This window comes from Aspergillus pseudonomiae (assembly GCF_009193645.1).
Source record: "Aspergillus pseudonomiae strain CBS 119388 unplaced genomic scaffold BDV37scaffold_58, whole genome shotgun sequence".
Taxonomy (NCBI): Eukaryota; Fungi; Ascomycota; class Eurotiomycetes; order Eurotiales; family Aspergillaceae; genus Aspergillus; species Aspergillus pseudonomiae.
Genome location: NW_022476050.1, coordinates 173,488 through 199,225, shown reverse-complemented (window position 1 = coordinate 199,225; position 25,738 = coordinate 173,488). Strand labels below are relative to the sequence as shown.

Below are 25,738 nucleotides of genomic sequence, written 5' to 3'. Positions count from 1 at the left end.
CAAAAAAAAAAAAAAAATAAAACGGAAAAAAAAGAAACGAAGAAAAAAGCAAGACAGCAGTGAGACAAACAACAGCAATTGAAACCCGGTGGCGCGGGTAAAAATAGAGAAAAGACCCACTTACTGATAGGCCTCGACTCCACTACACTAATCTCTGCCGGACGGTCCTTACATATGACATGGCCGACGATCTCATACTCATCTATACCGCTCGGCGCTTTATCACAGCATCATTTCCCGAATTTAGCACCTGCTTGTGAGCTGGATACGCTTCATTGTCGGATTTCACCATGGTGTCCTTTTTCTCCCGCTGTTTTCCGAAGAGGAGAAAAGGGCAGCAGCAACAACAACATTGGAAGGAGATTGAGGGTTAGCTCCCCCACTATGTACTTCACGAAATCATCGTATGATTGTTTACATACTCTAATGCGTATTGGATACACACAGAAGCAGCTAGGGATCTGGAATCACGCCCATCATGGAATGCCCCCGACAACACCTTGCTTCTGGAAGCATTTGAATGGCACGTACCAGACGACACATGCCACTGGCGACGTCTGCAGCATGCTCTGCCGGGGTTGAAAGAGATCGGGATCGATAATATCTGGATTCCGCCGGGCTGCAAAGCTATGAACCCCTCGGGCAGTGGTTACGATATATATGACCTGTATGATCTCGGTGAGTTCGATCAGAAAGGATCACGAACCACCAAATGGGGCTCTCGGAGGGAGCTCGAAAACCTCGTGGAAGAAGCAAAGTCGCTGGGCGTTGGTGTGTACTGGGATGCGGTGCTCAATCATAAAGCCGGGGCGGATTATCCCGAACGGTTCCAGGCTGTTAAAGTAGATCCTAATCGTATGACCTTTTCTTTCTTTTTCTCTTCGTCTTCTCTCTAGTCTCGGATCAGTGGTTGATTCAAGTTTCTTGCTGGCGCAGGACGGAATGTCGAGATATCCAAGCCCACTGAAATTGAGGGCTGGGTCGGGTTCGACTTCGCTGGCCGCGGCGACCAGTACAGCTCGATGAAATATAATTGGCAGCATTTCAATGGTGTGGACTGGGACGAATCGCGAAGAGAAAATGCCATCTTCAAGATCCATGCGCCAGGCAAGGATTGGGCCCAAGACGTTGGCAAGGACAATGGCAACTACGATTATTTGATGTTCGCCAATCTGGACTACTCCAATCCAGAGGTTCGGGAAGACGTCTTACATTGGGGAAGCTGGATAACGAATGAACTATCTCTGAGTGGCATGCGACTGGACGCCGCGAAGCATTTTTCTGCTGGATTTCAGAAGGAGTTTATTGAACATGTTCGCAAGACTGCTAACAAGGATCTGTTTGTCATTGGTGAATACTGGTCAGGAGAATTGAAAGATCTCCTGAGATATCTTCAGCAGATGGATCATTCGGTGACAGCGGTTGATGTGCCTCTCGTTGTGAACCTGTGCAGGACATCGTACACGAAGGGAGGCGATCTTCGCAAGATATTCAAGGGTACTTTGGTGCAAAGCAAACCAGAGAACGCTTTGGTGAGTGGCTATAGCAGAGGCGGCAAGGAATTACCATACTGACAATACTTCCATATAGACATTTGTTTCGAATCATGACACGGTAAGTGGACTTTTATTCTCCTCTAGGATGGATTGTACTGACAACATTAAGGTACCCGGGCAAATGCTTGAAGTGAGTATCCTACATTACTCCGGAACCCTACCAATCGACTAATAAATCGAAGAACCCAGTTGCACAATACTTCAAACCGCTGGCATATGCCTTGGTGCTTCTGCGTAAAGATGGACATCCGTGCGTCTTCTACGGAGACCTCTATGGTACTCGGGGAGAAAAGCCATTGAAGCGAGCCTGCAAGGGCAAACTCCCGATTCTCACGCGGGCTCGCAAGCTCTACGCCTATGGAGAACAGCAGGATTACTTTGAACAAGCCAACTGTATAGGTGAGCACTTGCGTTTTCCTTTTACTCTTTTTCATCTTTCTTTCAGTTTTGATTATCTTTGAAATTTTGACCATAAATATGCTCCACGTTTCATTCAAACGCAGCATCTAACCAAGTAAACAGGATTTGTCCGTTACGGAAACGCGCGCCACCCTTCCGGGATGGCCTGCATTATGAGCAACGGCGCGGCAGCAGAAAAGCGCATGTACGTCGGACCGACGCACGCCAATGAAGAGTGGACAGATATCATGCTGGGCCACGAGGGCGTTGTCACCATCGATGCGTCAGGGTATGGGGTATTCCCCGTGAATGGCATGAGTGTCAGTGTCTGGGTCAGCTCAACGGCACCTGGCCGAAACAGTCTCCAACAACCGTTGTAAGTGGCAGCCCCGTTTTTTCCTTGTTTTTCCCCCCTCTCTCTTCTCTGCCAGTGGCTAACAGCGATTGATCCAGTGATGACAAAATCTATGAATAATAATCCACCTAGTGAGCAATCTCTCGATTGTATAATACTTAGAAACTCTCTAATTTAGGTAATCGTAGTTAGCAATTCTTATGCCAATGCAGCGAGCAAGCTCATGTCAATTAAATCTAAATTACTATAAGACATCTCGTCCAACAAACCAGATACATATCCAATCAGTTATCAGATTAATCAATACAACCAAGTCATGGCCACGCTAAAATGGCTCGTATTAATCTATGAGTCTCGGTGGACCAGGAGAAGGATCGCATCCCAAAGCGGTCATTTAAGGGCTTTTCACGTCCAGCGACGGCAGTGGTTAGGTGAAACGAACAAAATTCGATAGTAGTCCAGTGTCTCAGGACTAAGACTCACTAGTGTTCCAAACCAGAGAGGTTTTATTTTATTTTATTTTATTTATTTATTTATTTTTTTTTTTCATAAAGAAAAGAAGAAAAGTTGCATGACCCGTATTTACCATACAGCGATCAAGTTCGGTACCCGATGTGGGTCATTTCTTTTTTTTTTTTTTTTCGCGCTTCCACTCTCTCTTTTCTTTGCGATCAGACTCCTCCAATATGGAGTATGGAATGAGACATTGGTCTTACTTGCTCGGCTATCATTTTGGGTAACAAAAACCCTCTTTGCCTATTCTTTGAGACGAGTCACTTGTCTCGGATTTGACCAGCCGTCGGCTATATCGGATTTTTATTGAATAATCTGGATCCCCTACGTCATGCACTAACCCAGTAATCTTGACGGATCACCCACTCGCTCGGTCGACTATCGGAGATGTCAAGATCAGGCAAGGGTCCTCGGACTGGGGTCGTTGTCCTGCACAGTAGTGGGGACTTAGGGTTCAAGTTGTTACCCATCCCATCTGCCATCGCCGTTGTGGCGGCAGTTATGCACCAGGGTATTCTTAGCCCGGTGATACAGCCCTGCTCGCTATCATTCCCATCGAACAAAAAGCATAGTCATCTATTCATCGTACAAGTATGTGTAGACGCCAAATAGCCCAGTGGCGACAAAATGACAACCATGCAGTTCCTGACCCACAAAGGACGGTAGATCAGCAGTCAATCCGGCAGTTCGCCGAGAACATGATCAGCGAAGTCTGGGAAAGCCGTGGCTGCAGAGTACTTGTCTAAAATGATTTATTATGTACCCTTGCATTTCACTATTGGTTAAAGGATTGACAAAGTAAGGAGCATTCTATAGACAAGATGCTGTTAGACTCATTGAATACAATATACATTCTATCTTTCCGTTCACCATCAACCGCCCTCGACGGCCATTACATCGTGTATCGGAGTAACCCTGATTCGCATGTACCGTATCTCCCACATTCGCGTTCCTGCATATCGTTGTGATCCCGCTGGATCTTGTCGTCGGCTGGTTTACCGAATTTACAGGTTGAGGGCCAAGACACCCATCAGGAGGCCGGCGGCAGCGGAGACGGGCGCGGCGAGAGAGACACCAGCACCGGTGGCGACGGGGGTGCTGCCGGAGGAGGTACTGTTGGCGGAACCGCTGGCCGAAGCAGAGGCACGGGCGGAGGAGGAAACTGCCGTCGACAGAGTGTTAGTGCTCACACCGGTCGAAGTCTGGGTGCCGGTGGAGGTAATGGTAGTGAGGCCAGTGGAGGAGACGGTCTCAGTGGTCTCAGAGGAAGAGGTCTTAGTGGAGGAGGCAGTACCAGTAGTAGCGGTGGAAGTGCCAGTAGCGGAGGCGGTGGTCTTGGAATCACTAGCGGTGGTGGTCGAGGTGGACTCAGAAGAGCCCTCGACGTTGAACTGCTGGGACTGAGCGAGGATACCGCTGTTCTTGGCGGAGTTAGAGAGGAAGTTGATCTGGTAGCCCTTGCTGTACCCAATTGTTAGTGGATTCCGGCTGCTACTCTCGGTCGGGGATGGAACTGTACCCGTTGGTCAGGTCGGAGAGGCCAGAGACATCGTAGGAGCCCTTGGAGGCGTCAATGTCGGAAGCGATCTTCTGCTCAACGCTGGGGTAGACGGCGTTGTTGACAATGTAGAGATCGAAAGAAGAGGGGTCGGTACTGGTACGTCAGTCAGTATGCGTGGCGGTAGCTACAGTAGTTGATAAAGAAACGAAACATAGACATACTCGACGGAATCCCACTTCACGGTGAAGGATTTGGAGAGGTCAACATCCTCACCCTTCTTGGGGGAAGTGACCTGGAGAGCTAGCTGGAGTCAGTTCCAGCGTCCCGATATCACCATGGTTCCGGAAAGACAAACCTCCAACGGAAGCAGCCAGAGGCAAGAGAGAGACGGCGTAGGAGAGACGCATGTTGACTGATTATAGATCCGAAAGGATAAAAGTATTAAATATGCTTAAGAACGAGGGAATCTAAAAGTTGAACGAGTGTAGTAAGGAAGAAGAGAAAGAGAAAGGAGGACAGAGAGGAAGAGGGTATATTTAAATAGCGGGATGCGTGAATCACTTTGTCTCAAACCTTTGGAAAATCTATATAATGGTATATTGACGGGGCGATCGGCCTGCCAGAAAAAAGGGAAAGAAAAGCTTCGAAAGATCCACCGACAACGTTACTATAATTGTACATGGGCATACAATTAATACACAGACTGAGGTTCTACGTAGTAAATCGACTAAATATAGAATACACTGGAGAGCAACAAAGGCGTGTCTGGGATGGCGAGGTTTCTGATGACAGCATTCCTTGGGCATGACAACCATGGTCTCAGAAGTGGGATTGGGCTAGTTTCAGAGACATAACCCGATATAGCGCAGAGTCTTCCAGCAGACGAGTGTCGTTGTTTAGGGCTCTTTTGCTGTAGAGAGCGCCACTAGTGCTGTCTTGGCAGGGCCCGGAGTCGATAGAGGTATCACGAGGCTGCCTCATTGATAAACTGGCTACTGGATTCTTTACCGATTGCTGAGGGATCTCGCGATAAGGTACGACCAGGACTTCCGGGTATTTTTGGCACTTTCCAGCCAACCACGCCGCACGGATAAGTTGATGCCATGTTCACTGCCTATGGTGTGTCGGAAGAGAATGCCTCAATCACCGGCCACTTCGTATTCCCCTCCTGCCGCCAATTTTCCTTCCAATGCGACCCTGCTCTTTTCTGGAACTGGGTTGTTATCAGTGTCCGTGCTTATATTGTCTCTTCAGCCCGCACCACGCCAACAGCCGGACCCTATTGAGGAGCACTGCGTAGTTTGAGGCTGAGATAGACGTCCGGCGTGGCCACCATTCATTGGCTTGGTGTGGGTTGGCCACGAATGGAGCAACCTTGTTCGCAACTGGGCGGAAAAGGCTCTACTCTTATCTCTAAAAGGTTCTTATTATACCTCGCCGTCTAAGAAATAAGTTTGATTGTTGGTATGGATGGATGGATCCAACAGCCAGCATTTTCTTGATGGGACAATGACGGAGCAAGTATTGATCCGAGGACGGTTGAGATAAGGGCTGCAACCCTTATCAACCATCTAGCCCTGATGTCATCTACCCAGCCTCTCTGAAAGACAGTTTACAGCGCGATTTTCAACGAGTCGTTCGGATTTTCGCTCCCCCTAGCCTTTGCCTTGAAAATAGAGCATTTACAGGAACATGATAAGCTGTGAATCAACCGAGACAGTGTGCAGTTCGTCATGTTAGCGTCATGGCATATCAACGGCGCTGGGCATCATCACCATCATCATATTCACGTCATGGAACAGGATAACGAGCAGGCAAAGTCACTGGCCGAATGCAAGGTCAGCATTATAGACCTCATAGACATATGCCAGCATGTCACTCCATTCTATTGCTAACATATTTTCGCGTCAAGGCCCCCATCTGCACCACCGAAACCTATCCACACGAACATCCCTCGCTATGAAGATCGCAATCACCGGTGCTCGCGGCACTGTCGGACGGGCTGTGGTGAAGGCTGCATCGGAAGCTGGTCATGCAACGGTCCAGGTCGACCGTACCGATACCGAATACGATGGCACACCGAATTCAGAGATGAAAACCGCGGACACCGCGAATGACTACAAGGCCACGCTCGAGGCCTTCAAGGGCTGCGCTGCCGTTATTCATCTAGCAGCCATTCCGAACCCCCTGGACAAAGGCGATGATCTGGTACACAATAACAATGTGAACTCGGCATTCAACGGCTTCCGAGCTGCGGCCGAGCTCGGCATTAAGAAGTTCTGCTATGCTTCGTCGGTGAATGCGATCGGCCTCGAATACGCCACGCGACCACTGAAGTTCGACTACTTCCCCATCGATGAAGAAGCGCCGGAGCGGCCGACAGATTCGTATGCCCTGGCGAAGGATGAAGCGGAGATGCAGGGGAAGGCCTTCGCGCGGTGGTACCCCGGAATGAACATCGCGTGTATGCGCATCCACGCGGTCGCATCGCGCTCAGAGGCGCAGAAAGGACACGCAGAGAACTGGGATAGCTCCGCAGTGAAGAGTTTGTGGGGATGGGTTAGTGCTCAGGCGACAGCGAGCGCATGTTTGTTGGCGGTAGAAAAGAGCGAGAAGTTGAACGGATGTGAGGTCTTCAATATTGTCGCACCGACAACGACTCAGGATACGCCCTCCCAAGACCTTGCGAAGAAGTATTATCCCGATGCAGAGATCCGTGGCGACCTGTCGAGTAATCAGTCGTTCTTCACAACAGAGAAGGCAGAGAGAATCCTGGGATGGGTTCATGAGGAGAAAGAGTAATTACATCACGCCGCAAACTGTCATCGAGAACCATATTCTAAGTTCATTCATAATCATACAGGAAACCTGAATCAAGAGCATCCGTACTTTGATAATCCACAACCCTATGAAACATGTGCATCTATATTCCAGATCATTCAATACGCTCCGATACCTCAACGAGGAGTAGGCAGCTAAAGATGTACAATGTTCCTTCGCTGGTCTCATATATACCGTAACTGTTGATGCCTACTTGCATATCCCTATTTTGAGAAGAATCGCCAACCTTGCACCATGCTCCAGAGGCTGCAGCGGGTGAGAAGAAAGCACTGGTTATCCCTTAAGGAGCCAACGTCTGTTACATGAAACACGTATATCATGCTGGGCGTACTCAAATAGGTTGCTTCATATTTCTCACTTTCTGATCACGATCACCACTTCCTCCATACCGAACAAGACATATCTTGATGCGAAGGTGTTGCTGTGAGCTCATCAAGACCAGTCCTATCAAACGCGACCATCCGTGAATATTGGAACTTGTTGCAAGCCTGTGGCAATAAGATCATCAACAAGATGCTCGAAGTTGAAGTGCACGTCCACATGGAAGGGACCAGAATAGCGGAATTTCGACGGTCGCTCGCACTATGAGATGTAATGGCCATACCAAATTCCTGAATGGGAAGCCTTGCAGTGACTTCTCAAGAGTGGAAGGCTTGTATCACCTCCTCCGTGGTCAGGGAAAGGAAGAGATGCTCCGACTTTGGAGCTCCAGTATGGTGGCTTCGACATCATTTTACGACGAGGACTGTATCGCCTTACGTTTTGCGAGCCTTTTTTTCACCCCGAGGGGCATACTCGGAGAACCCTCTGAAGGGTTTCGGTGGGTTCAGCTGGAGGTAGCGCAAAGCTCGAATGCATGTTCAGAGATGAGCATCTTTGAAGGTTTCAGGCAGGCTAATGTATGGGAACAGTCTCAATCTCAGCAGATCATGTATTTTCTAGGAGACATGACCTCAAAATCTGCGATGTCTCAATACATCGATGCTCTTACCTATCGCACCATGATCGTGGGGATTGGCCTGGATTCTCTGAAAACGTATCACCCACCTTTCCCGTTCGAAGATGTGTTTCATCAAGCGAGAGAAGATGGCTTCACGATCAGCTGTCATTACGACGTCCACGCGAAGGATTTCCTACGCCACATTGCCCAGGCAATCGACCAGCTGTGTCGTACGGGATCGGGTGGGATTGACCACGGGCTGCATGCTACGGATAGCTTTTCATTTCTGTTTAGATGGAATAAAAGGGCCAGTGGTGACCGTCTGTCCATGGGACCACTTATGCTACTTCGGCCAGAGTCAGATTCTGGAACGTATCCATTACCCACGACGCGGATATAAAAAGTGCGATTGGACGTGACAACCTGGCTTCTATGAAGGACATCTGGTTGGGTAATAGTCTCTACATCTGCGTGAACTATGCCAATTCACCGGTGGTAATTTCTAGCGCTTCCAAGGTATGCGGTCGATATATGCTAGGCTTCTGCTAGCCTCAAAACGCAAATCCTGGCTGAACTACAGGAAAACCAGAAGTAAGAGTTGTAAAGCCACGGCAGCTTATCTGGCGATTGGATTGAACTCTTATATCGCTAGGAATGCTAGGCGATAGGTCAGTCGTATGGTGTGATGATCCTACATGAGCTCAGTGAGGATATGAAAGTGCTGGATGGTTCAGGGCTTCTGTGTGCATGGTCTATCTATATAGTTAATGCTCAGGAAGTAAAAAGATACATGGTCCTGGTCTTTAACTTCGCATTTGGCTTGCGCAGGTAGGGCTCCAATAATATAGGTGTACCTGTGTCTTTGTATTCCCAGCCGAATGGTGATGATTTAATACCAATTTATCGAATAGAATTAGCGAGATCTAGACAGGTTCTCCGACAATCCGAGACAAGGTAACAGATCGACATGCAATGATTCTTGTGTTCGTTTTAATGGTATGCTGTATGTGACCCAAAAGCGAACTTGAATATTGCCTTCCATTAGTTCCTACATCCAATAAGTTTGCCTTTCCTAGTGTTAAAATGTCCGTTAGGTAGTATTACTTTGACCACAGAGGATATCAAGTATAGCTGCGCCAGAACGTCCTTCACATAGGTACGTCTTTTGGACAAGATTTTGTGAAAGATTATAACATTTGATATATCGACATTAGAAACGAAGCTTGCCTTCAACTCCTATATCACCCTTCCGCCAATTCCGCCTTCCCCGGAGGTACACATAATGCAATTCCCTCTATGATGCTCACTAACAGTCTACTATATAGAATCTACGCTGCCTTTGACCCCCCAACCTCACCTTCGTGCCCGTAGCCGAGGTGATTGATAGTTCCCCACTAGAATAGATTGTTGTCCGGGTCGGCGACCTCTTCTCCAATAATCATCCGTGGAGGGTGTGGAGATGGTCAAAAATTTAGGTAATGCTCGGCTGAGATCGAACGGCAAACGCGCTCTTGGCAAATCGTCATTCCTCTTCTGCAGATCTAAACGAGGTGGCGGGATCTCGAAACATCGATGCATCCCCACGATAGTATAATGTTGGGTCTTGTCGTTGACAAACTGTAGAGGCCTAGCTTAACAATAATTCATAATCAGAACATTCTGGCATGTCCACCATATAAGAGAAAAACAATCACAAGACACATTCATCTGTACGTTCCTACCCAGCGACCATACGGCCTGGTGATATCATTCGTCTGCCGAAATGGAGGAAGCTCAAGTTTTTGTCCGAAATGACGCGGTGGATGTGTGTGTTCGCCAGGTGGCCATCCCCAAACCCGGAGCCGGTCAGATACTGATCAAAGTTGTCACGACTGGCACCAACCCTAAAGACTGGAAGTTCCCAGCATGGATGGAAAACTTCAATGGCGCCAACACGGGAGATGATATCACAGGATACGTCCATGAGATCGGCGATGGTGTCTCGGGATTTCAAGTCGGAGATCGGGTCGCGGCTTATCACGATTACACAGCTCCACATGGCAGCTACGCTGAATATGCCATCGGGGCAGCCTACGCCACATTCCACATCCCCGAGAATATCTCCTTTGAGCAAGCCGCGACCGTCCCCCTGGCCGCTATGACCGCGTCGCTAGCACTCTTCTCTCGCCTGGGGTTGCCGGAACCGTGGTTCAAAGAGAAGACATGGGCTCAAAAGCCAGAGGGTGGAGTGCTAGTCTATGGTGCTGCGAGTGCCGTGGGAACATTCGCTATCAAGCTGCTACAGAAAGCTGATATTCATCCGATTATCTGTGTCGCTGGACGGGGAAAAGATTTCGTCCGCAGTCATCTGGACGAGAGCAAGGGTGATGTGGTCATCGACTATCGCGAAGGTGAATCGGCCGTCGTCGCTGCCATTCGGAAGGCCACCAAGCAGCTACGGTATGCTCTGGACGCTGTCAGTGAGAAGGCCAGTTTCAGTGTTGTCACTCAGGTGCTGGATCCGGACTGCGGCGCTATGTCTGTTGTCAGTCCCGTGGGGCCGGAGGAGTGTCCTGAGCAGATTCGGGTGGAATTCACTGATGTCGGAAGGGCCCATAAAGATGAGCAGGAATTTGCTTACATCTGGTCGAGGTTCTTCACGCTTGGGCTTAGGGAAGGCTGGCTCACGCCTCATCCGCATGAGCTCGTCCCTGGTGGTCTGCAGGGTGTCCAGACAGCATTAACCAACCTCAAGGAGGGAAAGGCCAGTGCGCTCAAGTATGTTGTGAAGATCAAGGAGAATTGATTCAGTGCGAGCTATTCTTTCAAAATATAACACATGTGTGCATACCTGCGCAGGCGAGAAGAATGAACATTGGCATTGATTGAATTGACTATCTAGAATCTACCAGTAAGACGTTGAAAGCCTTGGTAGAGACAAGCTCATACAAAGGTTTTTCTGGGCTTCACAGCACTCTTCAATACAAAGATTCTTGAAACAAAGTGATAATGAAATAGTGTCGAGATCAGGTAGCTTACGAAATACCTAACGCTTACAGGTCCATCCTTACAGGCCACGCAAACCATGAACGTGAATGTATACTGGAATTCACTCTTGGGGCTAAAGTCTGTGTCGATATCATAGAGGTTTAATGTTCGTGATTTCCAAGTGGACCATTCGAGATAGGAGATTATTTTATATTACCATTACATACCCTGTTCAGCACTCCAGCTTCCGCTACCTTTCGCTCCGATCATATATACAATATGCCTTTCACTTGCGGACAGCATTAGGCCGCTTTATCCAGGGCCTGCCCCAGACACATCTCATAGTAGATCCCCCGCCGCTGGAGCAGCTCCTGATGAGTCCCTTGCTCCCGAACGCTACCTCCAACCAACACGAAGATCCGGTCTGAGTGCTTGATAGTTGACAAGCGGTGTGCGATCGCAATCGTTGTCCGACCATCTTTGGCCTGATCTAAGGCCTCCTGCACAATCCTCTCACTCTCGGTATCCAACGCAGACGTAGCCTCATCCAGCAACAGCAGACGAGGTCGCCGGATAAGCGCTCTTGCGATTGCAATACGCTGCCGTTGACCACCAGAGAAAAGACTTCCTCGCGAACCGCATGACGTTGCTAATCCATCTGGCAGGGAGGAAACGAAGTCAAAGATATTCGCCTGGTGGCAGGCCTCGTAGATCCGTTCCTCGGTCGCCTCTTCTTCAAGGCCTAATGCGATATTTTCGCGGATGGTTCCTTGGTAGAGGACCGGTTCCTGTTGGACAAGGGATAAGTGGCTGCGGTACGACGCGAGCGACATATCACGGATATTTGAACCGTCTAGTTGGATACTTCCGGACGTTGGATTGTAATACCGCTCCAGGAGCGAGATGAGGCTGGACTTTCCATGGCCCGAGGGTCCGACAAATGCCACGAATTGGCCAGGGTTAATCTAATAAATTCCATCAGTATATAATGGTCCAGACCTTTATGCCCAAGCTGGGCCGTACCTCAATGTTGATATCATTTAATACGGGCCGAGTGGGCCGAGTAGGGTACCGGAATGCTACGTCCTGCAACGCCACATGGGCCGCCGTATTCTTTGCTCCTCCGGACACGTTGTCGGACGATCCGTCTTGGACATCAGGCTGTAGGGAACGGAGCCAGAAAATGTAGTTGCATGCTGCCTGTGATTTGGTAAAGCCTGTTCACTGTGAGTGGAAGCAAAGAAGATTACCCTTTGGAGACCTACTGGTGGTAAACATGAAGAATGACGCCGCCCCTTCGCCAGATAGGATAGCTCCGATGACAACGATGTATAATTGGGTACTGGAGTACTCTCCTGTCGATAATAGGCGACCTCCATACCTACACACAACTTAGACATAGGAAACAGAGTATAACAGCAATGTAGATACATACCAAAAGCTTAATGCCATCGAAAGTAATGAGAGGGACTGTGTGAGAGCTAGCCAGAACATTGTCCAGATTGACGATTTGATGGACTTTCGCTCAATGCCCGCCAACTTATCACTGTACTTTTCTAAAATCACTTGTTCAATTGCTAAAGATGCAACAGTGCGAATCGCAGACACTGCCTCACCAGCTAAAGCTGCACTTTCAGAGAATCGGTGCGAGGTGGCATCATCCAGTCGGAACTCCAGGCGAATTCTGAGGTACCCACAGAATACCATTGGAACCATAGCCCCTGCGAGGACAGCCAACCCCAGTTTCCATCCAACTGAGATAGATAGCACAGAGCTTGCGATGATATTCACTAGGGCAATGACGATAACTGCCACGTTGAAGCCTAGCAGCTCTTGCAAGCTAGTGGGCTTCGCAGCGAGTTCAGAGACCAAGGAGCCGGTCGTATGTTGAGGTTGGTCATAAAAGGTCATATCTTGCCGGATATAACTGCGGAACATTTCAAGACGGTACGTATACACAACGCACTGCGTGGTGGTGAGCAGAGCTACTGGCCATGGCAGCTGGGGGACACTTACATGGGCCATTATAGTTGTAACCCAGCCCAGAATTCCATAGACAAGCAAGATGACAAGAGCAACCACAAAAAACATAAGGGCATAGAAATCCCCCCTTTCCACCATCTTGCCCGTGGATTCTATTTGGAAGACATCCAAAACTTTCGCGAATAGAAACGCAAGGATCGGGTAAGTGGCTCCTAGATTCTTCATTAGAACGGCAAGCACGCCACATCACGAGAGAGGAGTGCGCGTACCTCCTACAGTGCTGGTAACTAACATAACAATGAATTCAAACCATAGCTCGCGGCGCTCCTGGAGAAGAACGGCCAGACACCGAATCAGACTATAGCCACGTCCAGAAGGAGCCTGCAATCTTTCTACAAGCCTTGCTTCTTTGCTATGGCCATGCTGCCCTGAAGTGACCGGGACGATGCCTGTAGGTACTTCATTCTCTCCCTTCTCTGGCTGAGTCCCATCATTTTTGACCGTACCAAGATCCTGTGTCTTGATGAGCCGATAGTAAGTTCCGCCTGCGGCCTTGAGTTCATCATGAGTTCCCTTCTCAATGATCTGCCCTTGCGATAGGACCACTATTTGGTCTGCCTTCCTAATCGTAGACAGCTTGTGTGCGATCGTGATGGTCGTTCGTGAGGCAGAAACGTTGTCCAACGCCTCTTGCACGATCTTTTCAGCCTGTGGATCCAATGCACTGGTAGCTTCGTCGAGGATTAACACCTTTGGATTTGAAACGATACTCCGGGCAATCGCGATACGCTGCTTCTGGCCTCCGGACAACATTGTGGCGCGCTCTCCGACCTGCGTATCATACTTCTGCAGAGGGTGTCAGTATTTGTGTAGTCAATCCGTACCCTCTATTTACTCAAAAACATACTTCAGGCAAGGTCTCTATAAAATCATGAGCGTAGGCAGCTTTGCAGGCGGTAATGACCCGCTCGAACTGGTCCTGCTTTGAGGCATTGGCATAATCCGTTCCTGCCAGGCCGTATGCCACATTTTCGAAGATCGTGGCATTGAACAGTGTAGGTTCCTAAGTGAGAGTCAGATAACAAGACAAATGACAGAGATATGGGCGCAGAATGATGCTTCGAACCTGTTGAACAATGCGAATGTTGGTCCTCAGCCATTGGATGTTGAGTTGCCTGATGTCTACGCCGTCAAGTGTGATGGCGCCGTCCTGCGTATTATACCATCTCTCGAGCAACCCAGTCACTGTGCTTTTACCCGACCCACTGGGCCCAACCAAAGCCGTTGTCTTATTGGCGGGGATTGACAATGTGAAATCATGGAGAACCGTGACCTGGGACCGGGTCGGATATGAAAAAGAGACGTTTGAGAATTCGATATTCCCCTCACACTTGTCCGGCCGTTCGCCGTCCAGAGACAGTCCGTCAATTGGAGATTCACGATCGATCACTTCCCACAGACTTTGTGCGGCCGACGCTGCCTTGGTGACTTGCATAATCTGCGGTGCGATCTGTGTCATTGCCGTCGCAGCCACGATGACAGCAAAGATCACACTAGCGAAACATCCGAGAGGATAGCAGTCAGCAAAGGGTATCAAAGAGGCTAACGAAGCTCCCAACACCTACGTGATGATTTTCCCCGGCTCATCAATCTCACCCCTCGCATACATACGAACTCCCTGCCAGAAGGCCAGGCCATATCCAGCATAAACACAGAAAAACTCCGCTGAGTATAGTATCGCCATGTTCAGACACTGTGAAAGGCCCAGGCGCTTCGCTTCCTTGGCCTGGTCATCATATTTGGTGGTCAACTTAGAAAAGGCGGAAAAAGCGTGCACGGTCTTCATGCTGGCAAGGACTTCCTCGGCCAGAGACCCAGCGATAGAGTTCACATGAAGAATTCGGTTCTCCTGCTTGACGAGGATGGCGGCACAGATGGACGTCACAATCAGGATTGCAGGAGCTATACAGATTGTAATTAGAGTTAGTTTCCACTGCACGACGAAGGCTACAACGAATGCCGCCACAAAGGTGGCTGTGCCCTGCACCGCGAAGCCCAGCTTCTCTGAGATCCCTTGGTTGACTAGGTTGGCATTTGTCGTCAGTTGCACAACGGAAGAGCCACTCTCGTTGGAATCGAAGTAGCCAATATCTTGCCGCAGTAGGTGTGTCAAGAAGGATATTCGTAGCGATTTGGTAGTTCGCACCGCGGAGACAGATAACGACAACTACGTGTGGGAAGTAACTCTATTAATACGGATCAAGCGTAGAAGAAGGTAGGAGACATACTGTCCAGGCATAAACTAGCACAAATTTGCCGATAAAGAGATAAACAAAGTACAGTCTATGGAAGGGTATCGACATTAATAATTGGCTTAGAAATGTGCCACTCAACTGTACAACACTTACGTGAACTTATTCAGTGTCGAGCGAAACTTATCTGGGGAATCTGAACCGGTGGCGAGGCTATTGAAGTTCGTGATCATCTTCCCAAACAGTATATCCATCAAGGGCAGAGCGCTGCCTGCGCCAATGGCTCCGATCAAGGCGAGAACATTGAGAACCCAGCCCACCGTGTCGGTATATGAAAAGATTCTGAAATAGCTTCTCAGCCCACCCGCCTGTTCTGGTGTACCGGTGGTTTCATCGCTGTCTGCCTTTGGAGGCTTTTCCACGGATGAACGTGATGTTCCATCCCTTGTTGGCGCTGGAGAATCCACATGGGCTGTCATAATAATACTATGTTGAGTGTTCTCGGGAACATTTTCATGAGATGTTAAACCTACAACTTCTGGAGACGGAGATATAGGTTTATATAGGGGCGTGATCAGCCACAGAAGCTCTCCACTTTTGCAGTTTTGGTTACACCAAAGACTTCAATAGCTGTAAGGAAGAAGTATTGTACTGAACGGTAGATTACTTTGGTTGGATCAGTTATCCACCGCCTTCTGTAAATGGAAAGGGGTTGCTAGTATGACGTTCCATGAGAAAAGATATGTAAGGAACCAAGTACTCTATACAGAGTAGATCTGCAGTTACTATGACGGGTCTAATAGGGAGTTATCATTTTGGAATTGAATTTCCCAGTGGCTGTACGGTAGACCACCGCGTTTATCAACAAGTCCCCGGTATCGCAGTTTGATATGAATTGGTAGATGTTAACTGACAGAGTGTTGCAAATACCAGCTGTGTAACTGACAGGGTTTTTTTCACTATCCACCTGCTTTCAGCGCCGAATAAGCAGCTCACATGCAATACAAAATATATCGATACGCAGCCAGAAGAGACAGACTAGAATCTAGGCAGAAATTTCTTCACTGCAATCTGTGGTCGTTCAACAAAGTATGGACGTGAATAGAGTGCTCGCGGTCCGCGGACTCCGACACCAAACCCTCTTCGGGTGCCCGACGAGCACAGTCCACGCTGATTATCTTCCCCTGTTTACTCCCATTCGTCAGTTTGAGATCCAGATTCACGGTGAAGTCATGGTCTAACTGAGGAGAGCTCTAGAGCTGTCTCACAAGCTCTCAACCGTCGAGCGATGACTCAAGCCAAGCCTCGGCGCTCAGACCGAACGGCGAGAACCAAAGAACCCTGACTTCCTCCATTGAACTTGAGTATCGATCAATCATGCAGAGGGACTATGTAGCACCCCTATCCAGCGAAGCATCCGACAGCATGGAGGGCCTTCGGTCTCCTGTGTCTTATCAGAGAGCTCATTGTCTAGAGATACGTAAGCCGTCATATACATATACCTTATTTATGTACTTAATCTATACATCGCCCCCGAGAATCTCAGGAGAATAGGTCTATTTCCTGGTCAGGTATAGAATATGTCAGTGCAAGATATATAGCCTACCAATCCAGGATAACCTAAGCTGTTTGGCAATGAATTGGTCGAGGTCGGATCCTGCAAGATCCTGAGTCCAATGAGACAATATCCTGGCCCACACCCAAAACTTGCAGAGAACACAATTCGAAGCTTGGTTTAACCGGCTATGCTCTACAGTTTCAGGTTCAAGCATTTGACATAATCCGCACAAGCAGGGGAGAGGAAGAGGAACAGAAAAAGACCTGGGAAAACATCCTGGTCGGCCCAGTCATGTGACGCGAGGATCAAGGTATCTGACGTATACCCTAAATCTGGCCACATCGTACTTAAATTACGCCAATAGAGCGGCATAATGAACTCTGATTACCTTATCCGACATACGCACGGCATATAATGTTCACTTCCTACTCGAGGGGTCTCGCCCTAACGCAAATTGCAGCAAAGGTTGACCGTAGCTACTACCGCGTATCAGAAGCAACACAATGTGAAGGTCTACACTACACTCGTCACATAAGAGCTAAATGTTCACGTTACAGTTTAGGGAATGACATACACTGCCAGTACCAGCTCATGCTGTCTGCCACTCATGATGCCATGCACGTATTGTTTCACGTCCAACCACAGGCTCCTTAATCCACGGCCAGACTACCCACTTACAAAGAGGGCCCCTATAGGTTGGCATCTATACAGCCTCATCATCTTGCATCGAAAGGGGAAAGAGGGTAGAAGTTATGGGCCCGGAATATGGGGAAAGAAAGCACACACCGAGCAAGACCAATACAAGGCAAGACTTGATGCGACGAGCGTGCCACGCTACCGGCACGGTGCTCCTTGCATATTAGCCAAGATACGTCATTAACCACATAGTAATCCGACTTCTAGAAGGGTTCTTGTGGGTACGATACTAACTGAGGCTATTTCCTATTTCGGACGATAATAGGATTTAGATAGTATAACAATCTCCCCGCCTCACATATAAAAGCTGAGTATCAGAGACAGTCTTCGAGAGGAAGGGCAAGTAGAATTCCCACCATGGCTAAACAAGAGCTTTCAGAATCGGAAAGCCAAGAAAAGATCACCGTGGTGGCTGGCAAGCCTACCAGGCCTCAGATTGTGTTTCCACACGGGTGGAGACTGTGCTTTATTATACTTGGGTATGCTATACTCGCGATTCCCGGGCCATTTAATACTTCGTTGGCTAAACACAAATATTGGTCCTAGGCTGGTGATTAGCCTTTTTTTGGTCAACTTGGAAGTGACTATCGTCAGCACTTCACTGATCGCTATCACGAGTGACCTAGATGGTTTCAACAAAACAAGCTGGATCGTTACCGGGTTTCTTATTACATTCACTGGTCGGAAGTCCATGTTACTTTCTCTGTCTGGTTCTGCTAACCTTGGCGCAGGTTTCATGTCCATCTGGACCAGGGTCAGCGACATCATTGGTAGAAAGAAAACCTTGCTTGCAGCCAAAGTCATCTTCTTGGCATTTTCACTTGGATGCGGGCTATCCCCGTCGGTCAACACGCTGTAGGTTTATTTGAATCGATGGAAATACCGGGCCGCCCTATACTAAACACGTATCAGCATTATATGTCGATCATTTCAAGGCATTGGCGGTGCTGGGGTTTATCCGCTCACCATCTTGTGCTCCTATGAGATTGTTCCTAAGACGAAGGTGCCCCTATTAGGCGGCATATTGGCGGTAGCCATTGCATGCGCAGCTTTAACAGGGCCTCTCATTGGCGGCGTACTGGCGCAGAATTCGGAGTGGAGATGGGTTTTTTACGTGAAGTGCGTTCCTTCTATATGTCCCTCAATCTTCGGGGTATGGTGATTAATGATTGTATCGAGCAATAGCCTCCCACCTGGAGCAGTAGCCGTAGTGATGCTCCTTATCGCCATGCCCGAGAACCTTGGGTCGGTGTCATCAAAATCTATCGCCCATTTGAGACCGAGCATCACACTCTTCCGAGAGCTGGATCTCGTGGGTGTTGTTCTACTGCTCAGTGCCTCTTTACTGCCCATCGCGGTGTTGAATGAAACTAATCTGGCATTTGAATGGGCGTCCGGGACTGCAATTGGGCTCCTCGTTGCCGGTGGTGTATCATGGATGGCCTTCTTTGCCTGGGAATGGATGATCGATGGACGTCCTGCCTATCACCCGATATTCCCAAAACGATTACTATTCAACCGAGCTTGGATGGCGATGCTTATGTGAGTCGTTAAGACTGTGGGGTTTCCCTTTGATCTCGAATCCAACCGTGCTTATTTTGTCACCACAGAATTACTTTCGCTAGTGGCTGTCCTTGGAACGTGGTAATTGTCTACCTGGCACAGCGCTTTCAAGTCCTAGAAAGGTTGTCGCCTGTAGATGCTGGAGTCCGGCTGATCCCATACGCGGCTCTTGCAACTGTGAGCACCGCCGCTGCTAATCTTGCATGTCTTCGAGGCCGTGTCCCCTTTGTATATCTCATCCTCTTGGGCTCCGTGCTAAGTACGGTGGGAATGGCTCTCTTTTCCATTCTACCTCAGTCAGACGTGTTTCCTAGTGCTGGGTATGGATATGAAGTTATCGCAGGCATCGGCATTGGCAGCACTATCGGAGTGTGTATTCTAGCGATACCTTACGTTGTCGAGACGCAGGACCTAGGTATGGTACCGAATCCACTAGTTTCACTTGGTTCAAACATACTTACGCTCTAACAGCAACAGCGACGGGTGCACTTAATCAGTGCCGTTTTCTCGGAGGCGCAATCGGCCTCGCCATTGCGGCTAACATCCAGTATGGGAACTTGAAGAGCGAACTAGCAGATACACTTTCATCTGAGCAGTTACAGCAATTGTTGGAGAACAGCAGTATGGTGGAGACCTTTCCTGTTAAGCTCCAGACTGCAATTGGGGATGTATTTACGACGAGCTATACCCGTCAATATCAGGCGATGATTGCCTTTGCGGCTGTGCAGATTCCAGTATCCCTGCTAATGCTCCGGCGCGGTGGACAGTACGTGGTAAAGGAGGATGAAATAACTGATTCGGATAATGGATCAGGGACGAGTGTATAATCATTGCACTAAAAGTATGTGGGCGCTACAGCATGATACTGAGGAATTTACGATTTTCAGTCACGGATACCCTTGCATTATGATCCATGGCTTGTCTGTAGATAGCCTTCTGACTCGATATTACTTGCATTTACTTTTTCTCTTCTCATTCATGTTGCTTTCTTCTGTCTTAACCCCCTTTTCCGATACGTCGAGTGTTTAGATACATATGTCATAGCCCTGAGCAGATTGATATTCTTGATCTGACAAGCGGCTACCGTAGCCTGGTTGTCAAACGCGCTCGTATTTTCTCCGCCTTGTCGACAATCAGGTCGCTGGATGAGTGCACGGATTCCCAGCTGTAAATAACCCAGTTGAGCTTTTGTCGCTCGCGCGACCATATAGAAGCTTCCCAAATGCTACCCGTGTAAGCCCTTTGGACCCAGATATCCTCGATTCACCCGGTCGGTCATCCTTTCGGCGATATCCAGCCCGCAACCATTACTACGAGCTTCGCATGAGCATGAGCCTGATTATCATAAATTATTCGCCAGCGAAAAGTCCTTTAACTACCTGCACAGCACATATACACTTTGTGCCCAGTCATCCGGCGTGTCTAAGACGCGCATATCATATCGCGTCGGCCACTCATGCTTGTACGGTCACCGAAGACATCCTGGACAGAGTCGCGCGTCTCGTATGTGGACGCTGCCTGCCAACAACTATTGTATTTCCATCGCATAGAAAGATACACGCAGATTATACTCTAGTTGACGCGAGACAATTCCAGGGAAATAATAAGATCAAGGAAATGCAAGTATATGACGCAAAGCAAAAGGTACCATGGATGACGCCAGGTTCTTATGTGGTTTCTTCTAAGTTCCATTCATATCTCTACGAAACTAACAGACTAAATGCAAGGAAGAACGAGCCTGGTTGGAATCATAGAGCACGCCATGGATCTGTCCTACGCAGAAATGACACGACTGGTCGAAGTCGAGATCCATCGCTCCCGTAATTTCTTCTTGACTTAAGCAGAAACTTGGTCGATGGTTGCTGCAAGAGGTCGCATCTTCGATACCCGATTGATGGCCCAGTCTCGATACCAAGGTTCGAGACGTCTGCCATAGATAGCTACGCGTTGAGCTCCGCCGCGACGAAGGATGCGACCGTGGAAAGCCCTAGAAGGTTCGAAGTCAAGAGCATCACGGCTGCCGGAGATAACCCTTTCACGGAAATGGAGCATGATGGTATAATATAATCCTTCGTCATGCCGAGATCATGACAGGAGCATCATGTCCCAGGGCTATCAAGCACGAAGACTTCGACTGTTGTGTTCGCTATCAGGATCTAATAGTCGAAGACCGATCGGGGCGTCGCTTCATTACTGTATCCAAGCCGGCCAACCAATGCAGGATCGACGGCTGGCCGCAACGGACTCCGAGCAAATGATGCGATTGTCAAAGAGGGAGAACCGGTCCATCCCCCCATGTATTAGCGATGGCATCAGTCGGTATCACGGAGCTTCCTGTGCTGCCCAAGCTAAGGATAGCCGTCTTCCCAACCAGCTGTGAGCTATTGCCTGCAAAACAGGTCTATGTTAAACTTCATGGGACTAGCGACAGCAACCGTCTGTATCTGGCTGCAATGGCGGGGGACTGGGGTGCTATCAACGACTTTTTGGGAGTTATCCTCGATCATCCTGAAGACATGGAGCAGGCCCTGTTGCGCGGTCTTCAGGGGCCCAAATCGTAGGCAACAATCTGCCAAGTAGCCTAGGGATCAAAGCGATGGGTGGCTAGGGAGCCGCCTGCTGAGCCCAGATTTTCATCTGTGTCGAGGGCATCAGCGCTCGGTCATAGATTACCTGTACCAGTGTAGAGGAGTCATCAAAGTCTACGGAGAGCATGTCCTGCTGAAGGACATTCCACCAACTCGAGCAAACTAGAAAAGAATTTTTGTCCTAGAGTCAACCTGGAAATAAAATTTCTCTCACACAAAGGGACGGCTGGCTTAAACAAAGAGAAATCTATTCAACTAAAAACTCTACGACGCGTTGGGCGTTGGGCAGAGTTAGGGTTGGCTTTAACACGGGGTCCTCAATGCTAATAAAATTGCCCTTGACCATTACAGGCTATGGAGTAAACCACACTCTAGAAGCAGATACTTAGTTAGTTATCACCCGTTTGTAAGCACAGTCCAACATTCAAGTTCTAAGTGATCTTTCCGTCAAAATCTTTAGTTGATGGCTGCAATCGGGAGGGACCGCGAAGAACTAAAGTCGCACCAGGCTCAGTCACCAACCACAGGAAGACAATTGGGGCTTTTATCGAGAGACAGGGCAGCGCGACTTGAATCTTAACGAGAACAGCAATTTCTCCAAATATGACCTTGATTTTAACGGGCTCTCGCGACGCTGATGGCGCTGGAGTGGATATAATTATAGACAGAAGCTCCGACAATGCTCCGAACGTTCTCCGACTCACCAAACATTGCCACATTCGCCACACCTCGGTTGGTTTGGAAGACAACTAAGCGATATCGCAAATAAAGCTCTTGACCAGATTGTTGCATATACTATTATTAGGTACGAAGTTTCACCACATGGCGTTCTACCAATACTGGACTGGTCCTCTCCAAAAACAGTAAAAAAAACATAGATCCGTCTAATGTGAAGGTGCAATGCAATGGTGTAGTATCGGATCAATCGCTGGGTTTCATTATGTATTCGTCAAGATAAAAAGGCAGATGGTCTATATCTATAGTGCTTGACGCTAATAAAGACAAGAAGTTGAGAATCAGCAACGGGCCCAGTGCTAACGCCGGATAAACTCCAAAGAATGGACAAAGAAGCGATGCAAAAGTCGAAATCAGGTAGTGAAGCTGTGGTGGTATCATATGGTTGAATTCATTTCCCGCAAAAATCCCTGGAGGGTTGCCACATTAGCTCTCTCCTCAATATACGGCGACTCCATATAGTCCAAGGGTCAAGACTCACCTCGCAGTCAAAACATAGCAATAACATCCTGTAGATCTCCGCAAAGGCTTAGTCGCGACCCCATTTCATCGCTGCGGCTGGAGTTTGGCCAGTGCTATTGTTGTAGCGGCTTGCAAGCTGTTCGCAAACGCCCCAGACGCGTCTGCGGTTGGCAACACCCATCAAGTTCAAGTCGTCCATGCCGTACCGCGGAGTGGTCATTTTGTTCAGCCACAGGTAAAGCGATTTATAGTTGACGTCCTTCTGAGTCTGGAGCGTCTGGAATTCCCAGAGCCACGGCATGTCCCACTGCATAAAACGTTTCCAGAACGAGTTATCCTGAGTGATCATTTGGACGCTGAGAGAAGCTTGAGCAAGAGCTTTCAGCGAATCCCCGGGCAAAAACATGCAAATCTGCTGTGCAATCTCCAGGGGTAGTTGGCCGAATGGATCGGTGGGGCGTCGTTCTCGGAGTTCAATCTCCAGCGAAGGACGCTTGAATTTACTATCCGTGCTCAGGTTTTGGAAAAGCTCATCGACCATGGGGGTATCTGTTGGGTTCTTGGCACAGTACTGTTGAGGGCAGAAATTGGCAATACGTTAGGCACATTACAGTCTAACCTCTGGGGCGGCCACGCTTACCTCTGCCCCAGGAATGCATTCCCAATAACGGCCCTGCGACCGTAAAATGTCGTCTCCATAGCTCAAATGCAAGGAGGAATGGTTGGTTAAAGCAGACATGACACTGTAAAGAGCGTTGAGGTTGACATTGTTGATTTCGGTGGAACCCGTGAGTACTCGGGTCAAGATTTCGAAACAGCTCCAATGGAAGGGGAGGACTGGGCCGGCTGCGTCTTCGGTTCCCTCGTCGTAACTGCAAGAACGTTAGCGATGGAGTGTTTATGGTTCTCCCTTCGAGGGATCGGATCGGAGAGGTCAAAACCGACCACATAAAGGTTTTCCGGGCCGAGGGCTGATATTGATCTTGAGATAAGATTAGCCACGCTCATGCAGTTCATCAGCATCGTGTAACACATACCACTGCCGGGTTTCACCACTAGTTCTCCCTGTGACAGTAGCGTGTAAGCTTCTCGAACGGTGGCTTGCTTCAAAGTATGTTCAGATGTCGCCTACAATATCCGCATAATATCCCGGACCAGAAATAAACGCTCTGTAACCGTGTCAGACGCAAATTGACTCGCTGCTGGCATCTATAGGCACGCACTTGTTCGTTTTCGAAGTACCGGAGGGAGGAGGATTCGACCCCAGGCAGTAAGCCTTGTAGAGCCAGGAGATGTTATCGGTGTCGACCAAACGAGGATCGTAACTGCGCACGGGGGCATCACTTTCTTCGGTGGGAATCTGGGTGATGTCTTGGCCTGCCTCGAGCGCCCGGCATCTCTTTTCAATCCACCGTCTTCGTCGTTCGATCGCGGTCTCCGACGGGGACTCAATGTGCATGCCGGTGAAGCTGACACCGCAGATCGCGCAGTAACAATCGTACGCCATGGTGAAGGGAGGGTTGAATCTGACTTCTGGGAATTGTCCGTTACACGGAGGGGCGTTTGAATAGATAAAAGAGAAAGAAGGGAAAAGTTCAGTGCCTGGATTCCAGAATAAATGGTTCAGGGGGTCCACAGTGGAGAAGAGGATGGGGCAATAAATAGACAACCATGATAGGAGAGTGCCAGAAAACTCTTAGCGATGATCATCTTGACCGCCATGTCCTCGAAAGTTGCCAGGTCATCCCCCTCATCAATGCAAAATAGCGTTGCGAGCGGGTCTGGTCGACTGTCCTGGTTGAATGTAGCTAATTCTGTTACATTTCACAATCCTGATTTGTACTGTAGCTCTCTAAAACCCTCCCTCACCGCCCGGAGATCGCGTCCCATGGCTCCCCGACTCACCAAACTCACGATGCTCATAAGGGGGCTTATTAATAATTTAATGCTCCAGGGGTAGCTTTCGTTTCCTTTCTGAGATCGTCTCTGCCAAATCTTGAGATCCATTATTAAGGTTTTCCCAGTCAATGACTCGGGATTTCCAGTTCAATGCAACAGAGCTAAAATCCGGGGTTCTCCAGTATAGGGTTAACTACTAGTAATGTGACCGCCTCGGACAATTGACACGTCTACACTTCCAAGCACAGATTGGGTGATGTCCTCAAAACCACACCACTCGAGCTATGGGCCTTCTCTGTCGCTGCCCAGGGTGGAACAAGTGTCAGCAATTCCTTTGTTGCCAACCACCGTCAAGGGTCATCTGACCCAATCCGGGTTCCAGACCTCCCGTGTTGAGAAATTCATATCCTTGGGAGGCGCACGCCATCTGTCCCACTAACAATCTTAGCGCGACGGCGATGCGCCACTAATTGTTGGTTGCAGCTTCTGGAAGACACTCATGACCTCGAAGGATGAGCTGAGCTGATACGGCGCGGGTAGATTTCTGTTCATTTTTTTTTTTGGTTTTTTGGTGGCAAACCGCGGCTGCGAACCAAATCATAGCTGGAGTGCCGACCGAACGTGGCAGCATTGATCGGCCAAAGCCAGATAATCCAGTTAAACGCTCGAAATCGACCAACAGCCACCCTGATCGTATCCATGCGTCCCACGGTCGGGGCTGGGCGGAGTTGTGCCGCGGCAACGAATGCGTCCTTCCTCCGTCTAGCGGAGCGGAAACTTTTTCACCCCCTCCATTTAGCATTGACTCTCCGGATATGGCGCCGGTACTTTTGTACATAATTCTGGTTCCTGGCAAAAGTTGCTTATCAACGCCACCCGGAACTCCGGCACGATCGTTGACCGAGTTTGCGACCTGTTGATGATAATTTA

The 25,738-nt window shown here is 48.9% G+C and overlaps 11 protein-coding genes across 11 annotated transcripts; 8 read left to right on the top strand and 3 right to left on the bottom strand.

The window, feature by feature from the left end:
• Positions 1-179: 179 nt before the first annotated feature.
• On the top strand, positions 180-2,335 carry BDV37DRAFT_273344 (alpha-amylase; the record flags this gene model as incomplete). Its single annotated transcript, XM_032085038.1, has 5 exons — positions 180-256; positions 458-855; positions 937-1,532; positions 1,739-1,955; positions 2,079-2,335. 5 exons carry the CDS (start codon positions 180-182, stop codon positions 2,333-2,335), a joined length of 1,545 nt encoding a protein of 514 aa, XP_031939223.1.
• A 1,145-nt stretch (positions 2,336-3,480) lies between these two features.
• Positions 3,481-4,867, bottom strand: BDV37DRAFT_169276 (GPI anchored serine-threonine rich family protein). The gene is made up of 5 exons (XM_032079318.1): positions 4,680-4,867; positions 4,546-4,624; positions 4,343-4,477; positions 4,118-4,284; positions 3,481-3,985 (listed from the first exon to the last, which is right to left on the bottom strand). The coding sequence occupies exons 1-5, from the start codon at positions 4,729-4,731 to the stop codon at positions 3,828-3,830; spliced, it is 591 nt and encodes a 196-aa protein (XP_031939222.1). The 5' UTR covers positions 4,732-4,867; the 3' UTR covers positions 3,481-3,827.
• A 1,416-nt stretch (positions 4,868-6,283) lies between these two features.
• BDV37DRAFT_273343 (NAD-dependent epimerase/dehydratase family protein) lies at positions 6,284-7,126 on the top strand (the record flags this gene model as incomplete). Its single annotated transcript, XM_032085037.1, has 1 exon — positions 6,284-7,126. The coding sequence occupies one exon, from the start codon at positions 6,284-6,286 to the stop codon at positions 7,124-7,126; it is 843 nt and encodes a 280-aa protein (XP_031939221.1).
• A 623-nt stretch (positions 7,127-7,749) lies between these two features.
• On the top strand, positions 7,750-8,505 carry BDV37DRAFT_285303 (uncharacterized protein; the record flags this gene model as incomplete). The annotated part of the gene is made up of 1 exon (XM_032087693.1): positions 7,750-8,505. One exon carries the CDS (start codon positions 7,750-7,752, stop codon positions 8,503-8,505), a length of 756 nt encoding a protein of 251 aa, XP_031939220.1.
• Positions 8,506-9,700: 1,195 nt separating this feature from the next.
• Positions 9,701-11,091, top strand: BDV37DRAFT_253818 (zinc-binding alcohol dehydrogenase family protein). The gene has a single exon (XM_032082582.1). It carries the CDS (start codon positions 9,868-9,870, stop codon positions 10,888-10,890), a length of 1,023 nt encoding a protein of 340 aa, XP_031939219.1. The 5' UTR covers positions 9,701-9,867; the 3' UTR covers positions 10,891-11,091.
• Positions 11,092-11,128: 37 nt separating this feature from the next.
• BDV37DRAFT_168866 (ABC transporter ATP-binding protein) lies at positions 11,129-15,880 on the bottom strand. The gene is made up of 11 exons (XM_032079314.1): positions 15,464-15,880; positions 15,344-15,398; positions 14,681-15,282; positions 14,182-14,608; positions 13,963-14,118; positions 13,325-13,901; positions 13,089-13,267; positions 12,508-13,037; positions 12,338-12,453; positions 12,096-12,289; positions 11,129-12,037 (listed from the first exon to the last, which is right to left on the bottom strand). Exons 1-11 carry the CDS (start codon positions 15,784-15,786, stop codon positions 11,375-11,377), a joined length of 3,822 nt encoding a protein of 1,273 aa, XP_031939218.1. The 5' UTR covers positions 15,787-15,880; the 3' UTR covers positions 11,129-11,374.
• A 1,547-nt stretch (positions 15,881-17,427) lies between these two features.
• BDV37DRAFT_253814 (uncharacterized protein) lies at positions 17,428-18,129 on the top strand (the record flags this gene model as incomplete). Its single annotated transcript, XM_032082581.1, has 1 exon — positions 17,428-18,129. The coding sequence occupies one exon, from the start codon at positions 17,431-17,433 to the stop codon at positions 17,743-17,745; it is 315 nt and encodes a 104-aa protein (XP_031939217.1). The 3' UTR covers positions 17,746-18,129.
• BDV37DRAFT_169020 (major facilitator superfamily domain-containing protein) lies at positions 17,833-20,199 on the top strand. Its single transcript, XM_032079316.1, has 6 exons — positions 17,833-18,040; positions 18,108-18,416; positions 18,474-18,680; positions 18,747-19,103; positions 19,172-19,539; positions 19,596-20,199. Exons 1-6 carry the CDS (start codon positions 17,919-17,921, stop codon positions 19,949-19,951), a joined length of 1,719 nt encoding a protein of 572 aa, XP_031939216.1. The 5' UTR covers positions 17,833-17,918; the 3' UTR covers positions 19,952-20,199.
• Positions 20,200-21,087, top strand: BDV37DRAFT_169000 (uncharacterized protein). Its single transcript, XM_032079315.1, has one exon. It carries the CDS (start codon positions 20,448-20,450, stop codon positions 20,946-20,948), a length of 501 nt encoding a protein of 166 aa, XP_031939215.1. The 5' UTR covers positions 20,200-20,447; the 3' UTR covers positions 20,949-21,087.
• Positions 21,088-21,430: 343 nt separating this feature from the next.
• BDV37DRAFT_285299 (uncharacterized protein) lies at positions 21,431-22,350 on the top strand (the record flags this gene model as incomplete). The annotated part of the gene is made up of 2 exons (XM_032087692.1): positions 21,431-21,681; positions 22,221-22,350. 2 exons carry the CDS (start codon positions 21,431-21,433, stop codon positions 22,348-22,350), a joined length of 381 nt encoding a protein of 126 aa, XP_031939214.1.
• A 167-nt stretch (positions 22,351-22,517) lies between these two features.
• On the bottom strand, positions 22,518-24,513 carry BDV37DRAFT_168858 (uncharacterized protein). Its single transcript, XM_032079312.1, has 7 exons — positions 24,133-24,513; positions 24,042-24,078; positions 23,947-23,974; positions 23,855-23,891; positions 23,550-23,781; positions 22,929-23,480; positions 22,518-22,857 (listed from the first exon to the last, which is right to left on the bottom strand). Exons 1-6 carry the CDS (start codon positions 24,414-24,416, stop codon positions 22,977-22,979), a joined length of 1,122 nt encoding a protein of 373 aa, XP_031939213.1. The 5' UTR covers positions 24,417-24,513; the 3' UTR covers positions 22,518-22,857; positions 22,929-22,976.
• Positions 24,514-25,738: the final 1,225 nt, after the last annotated feature.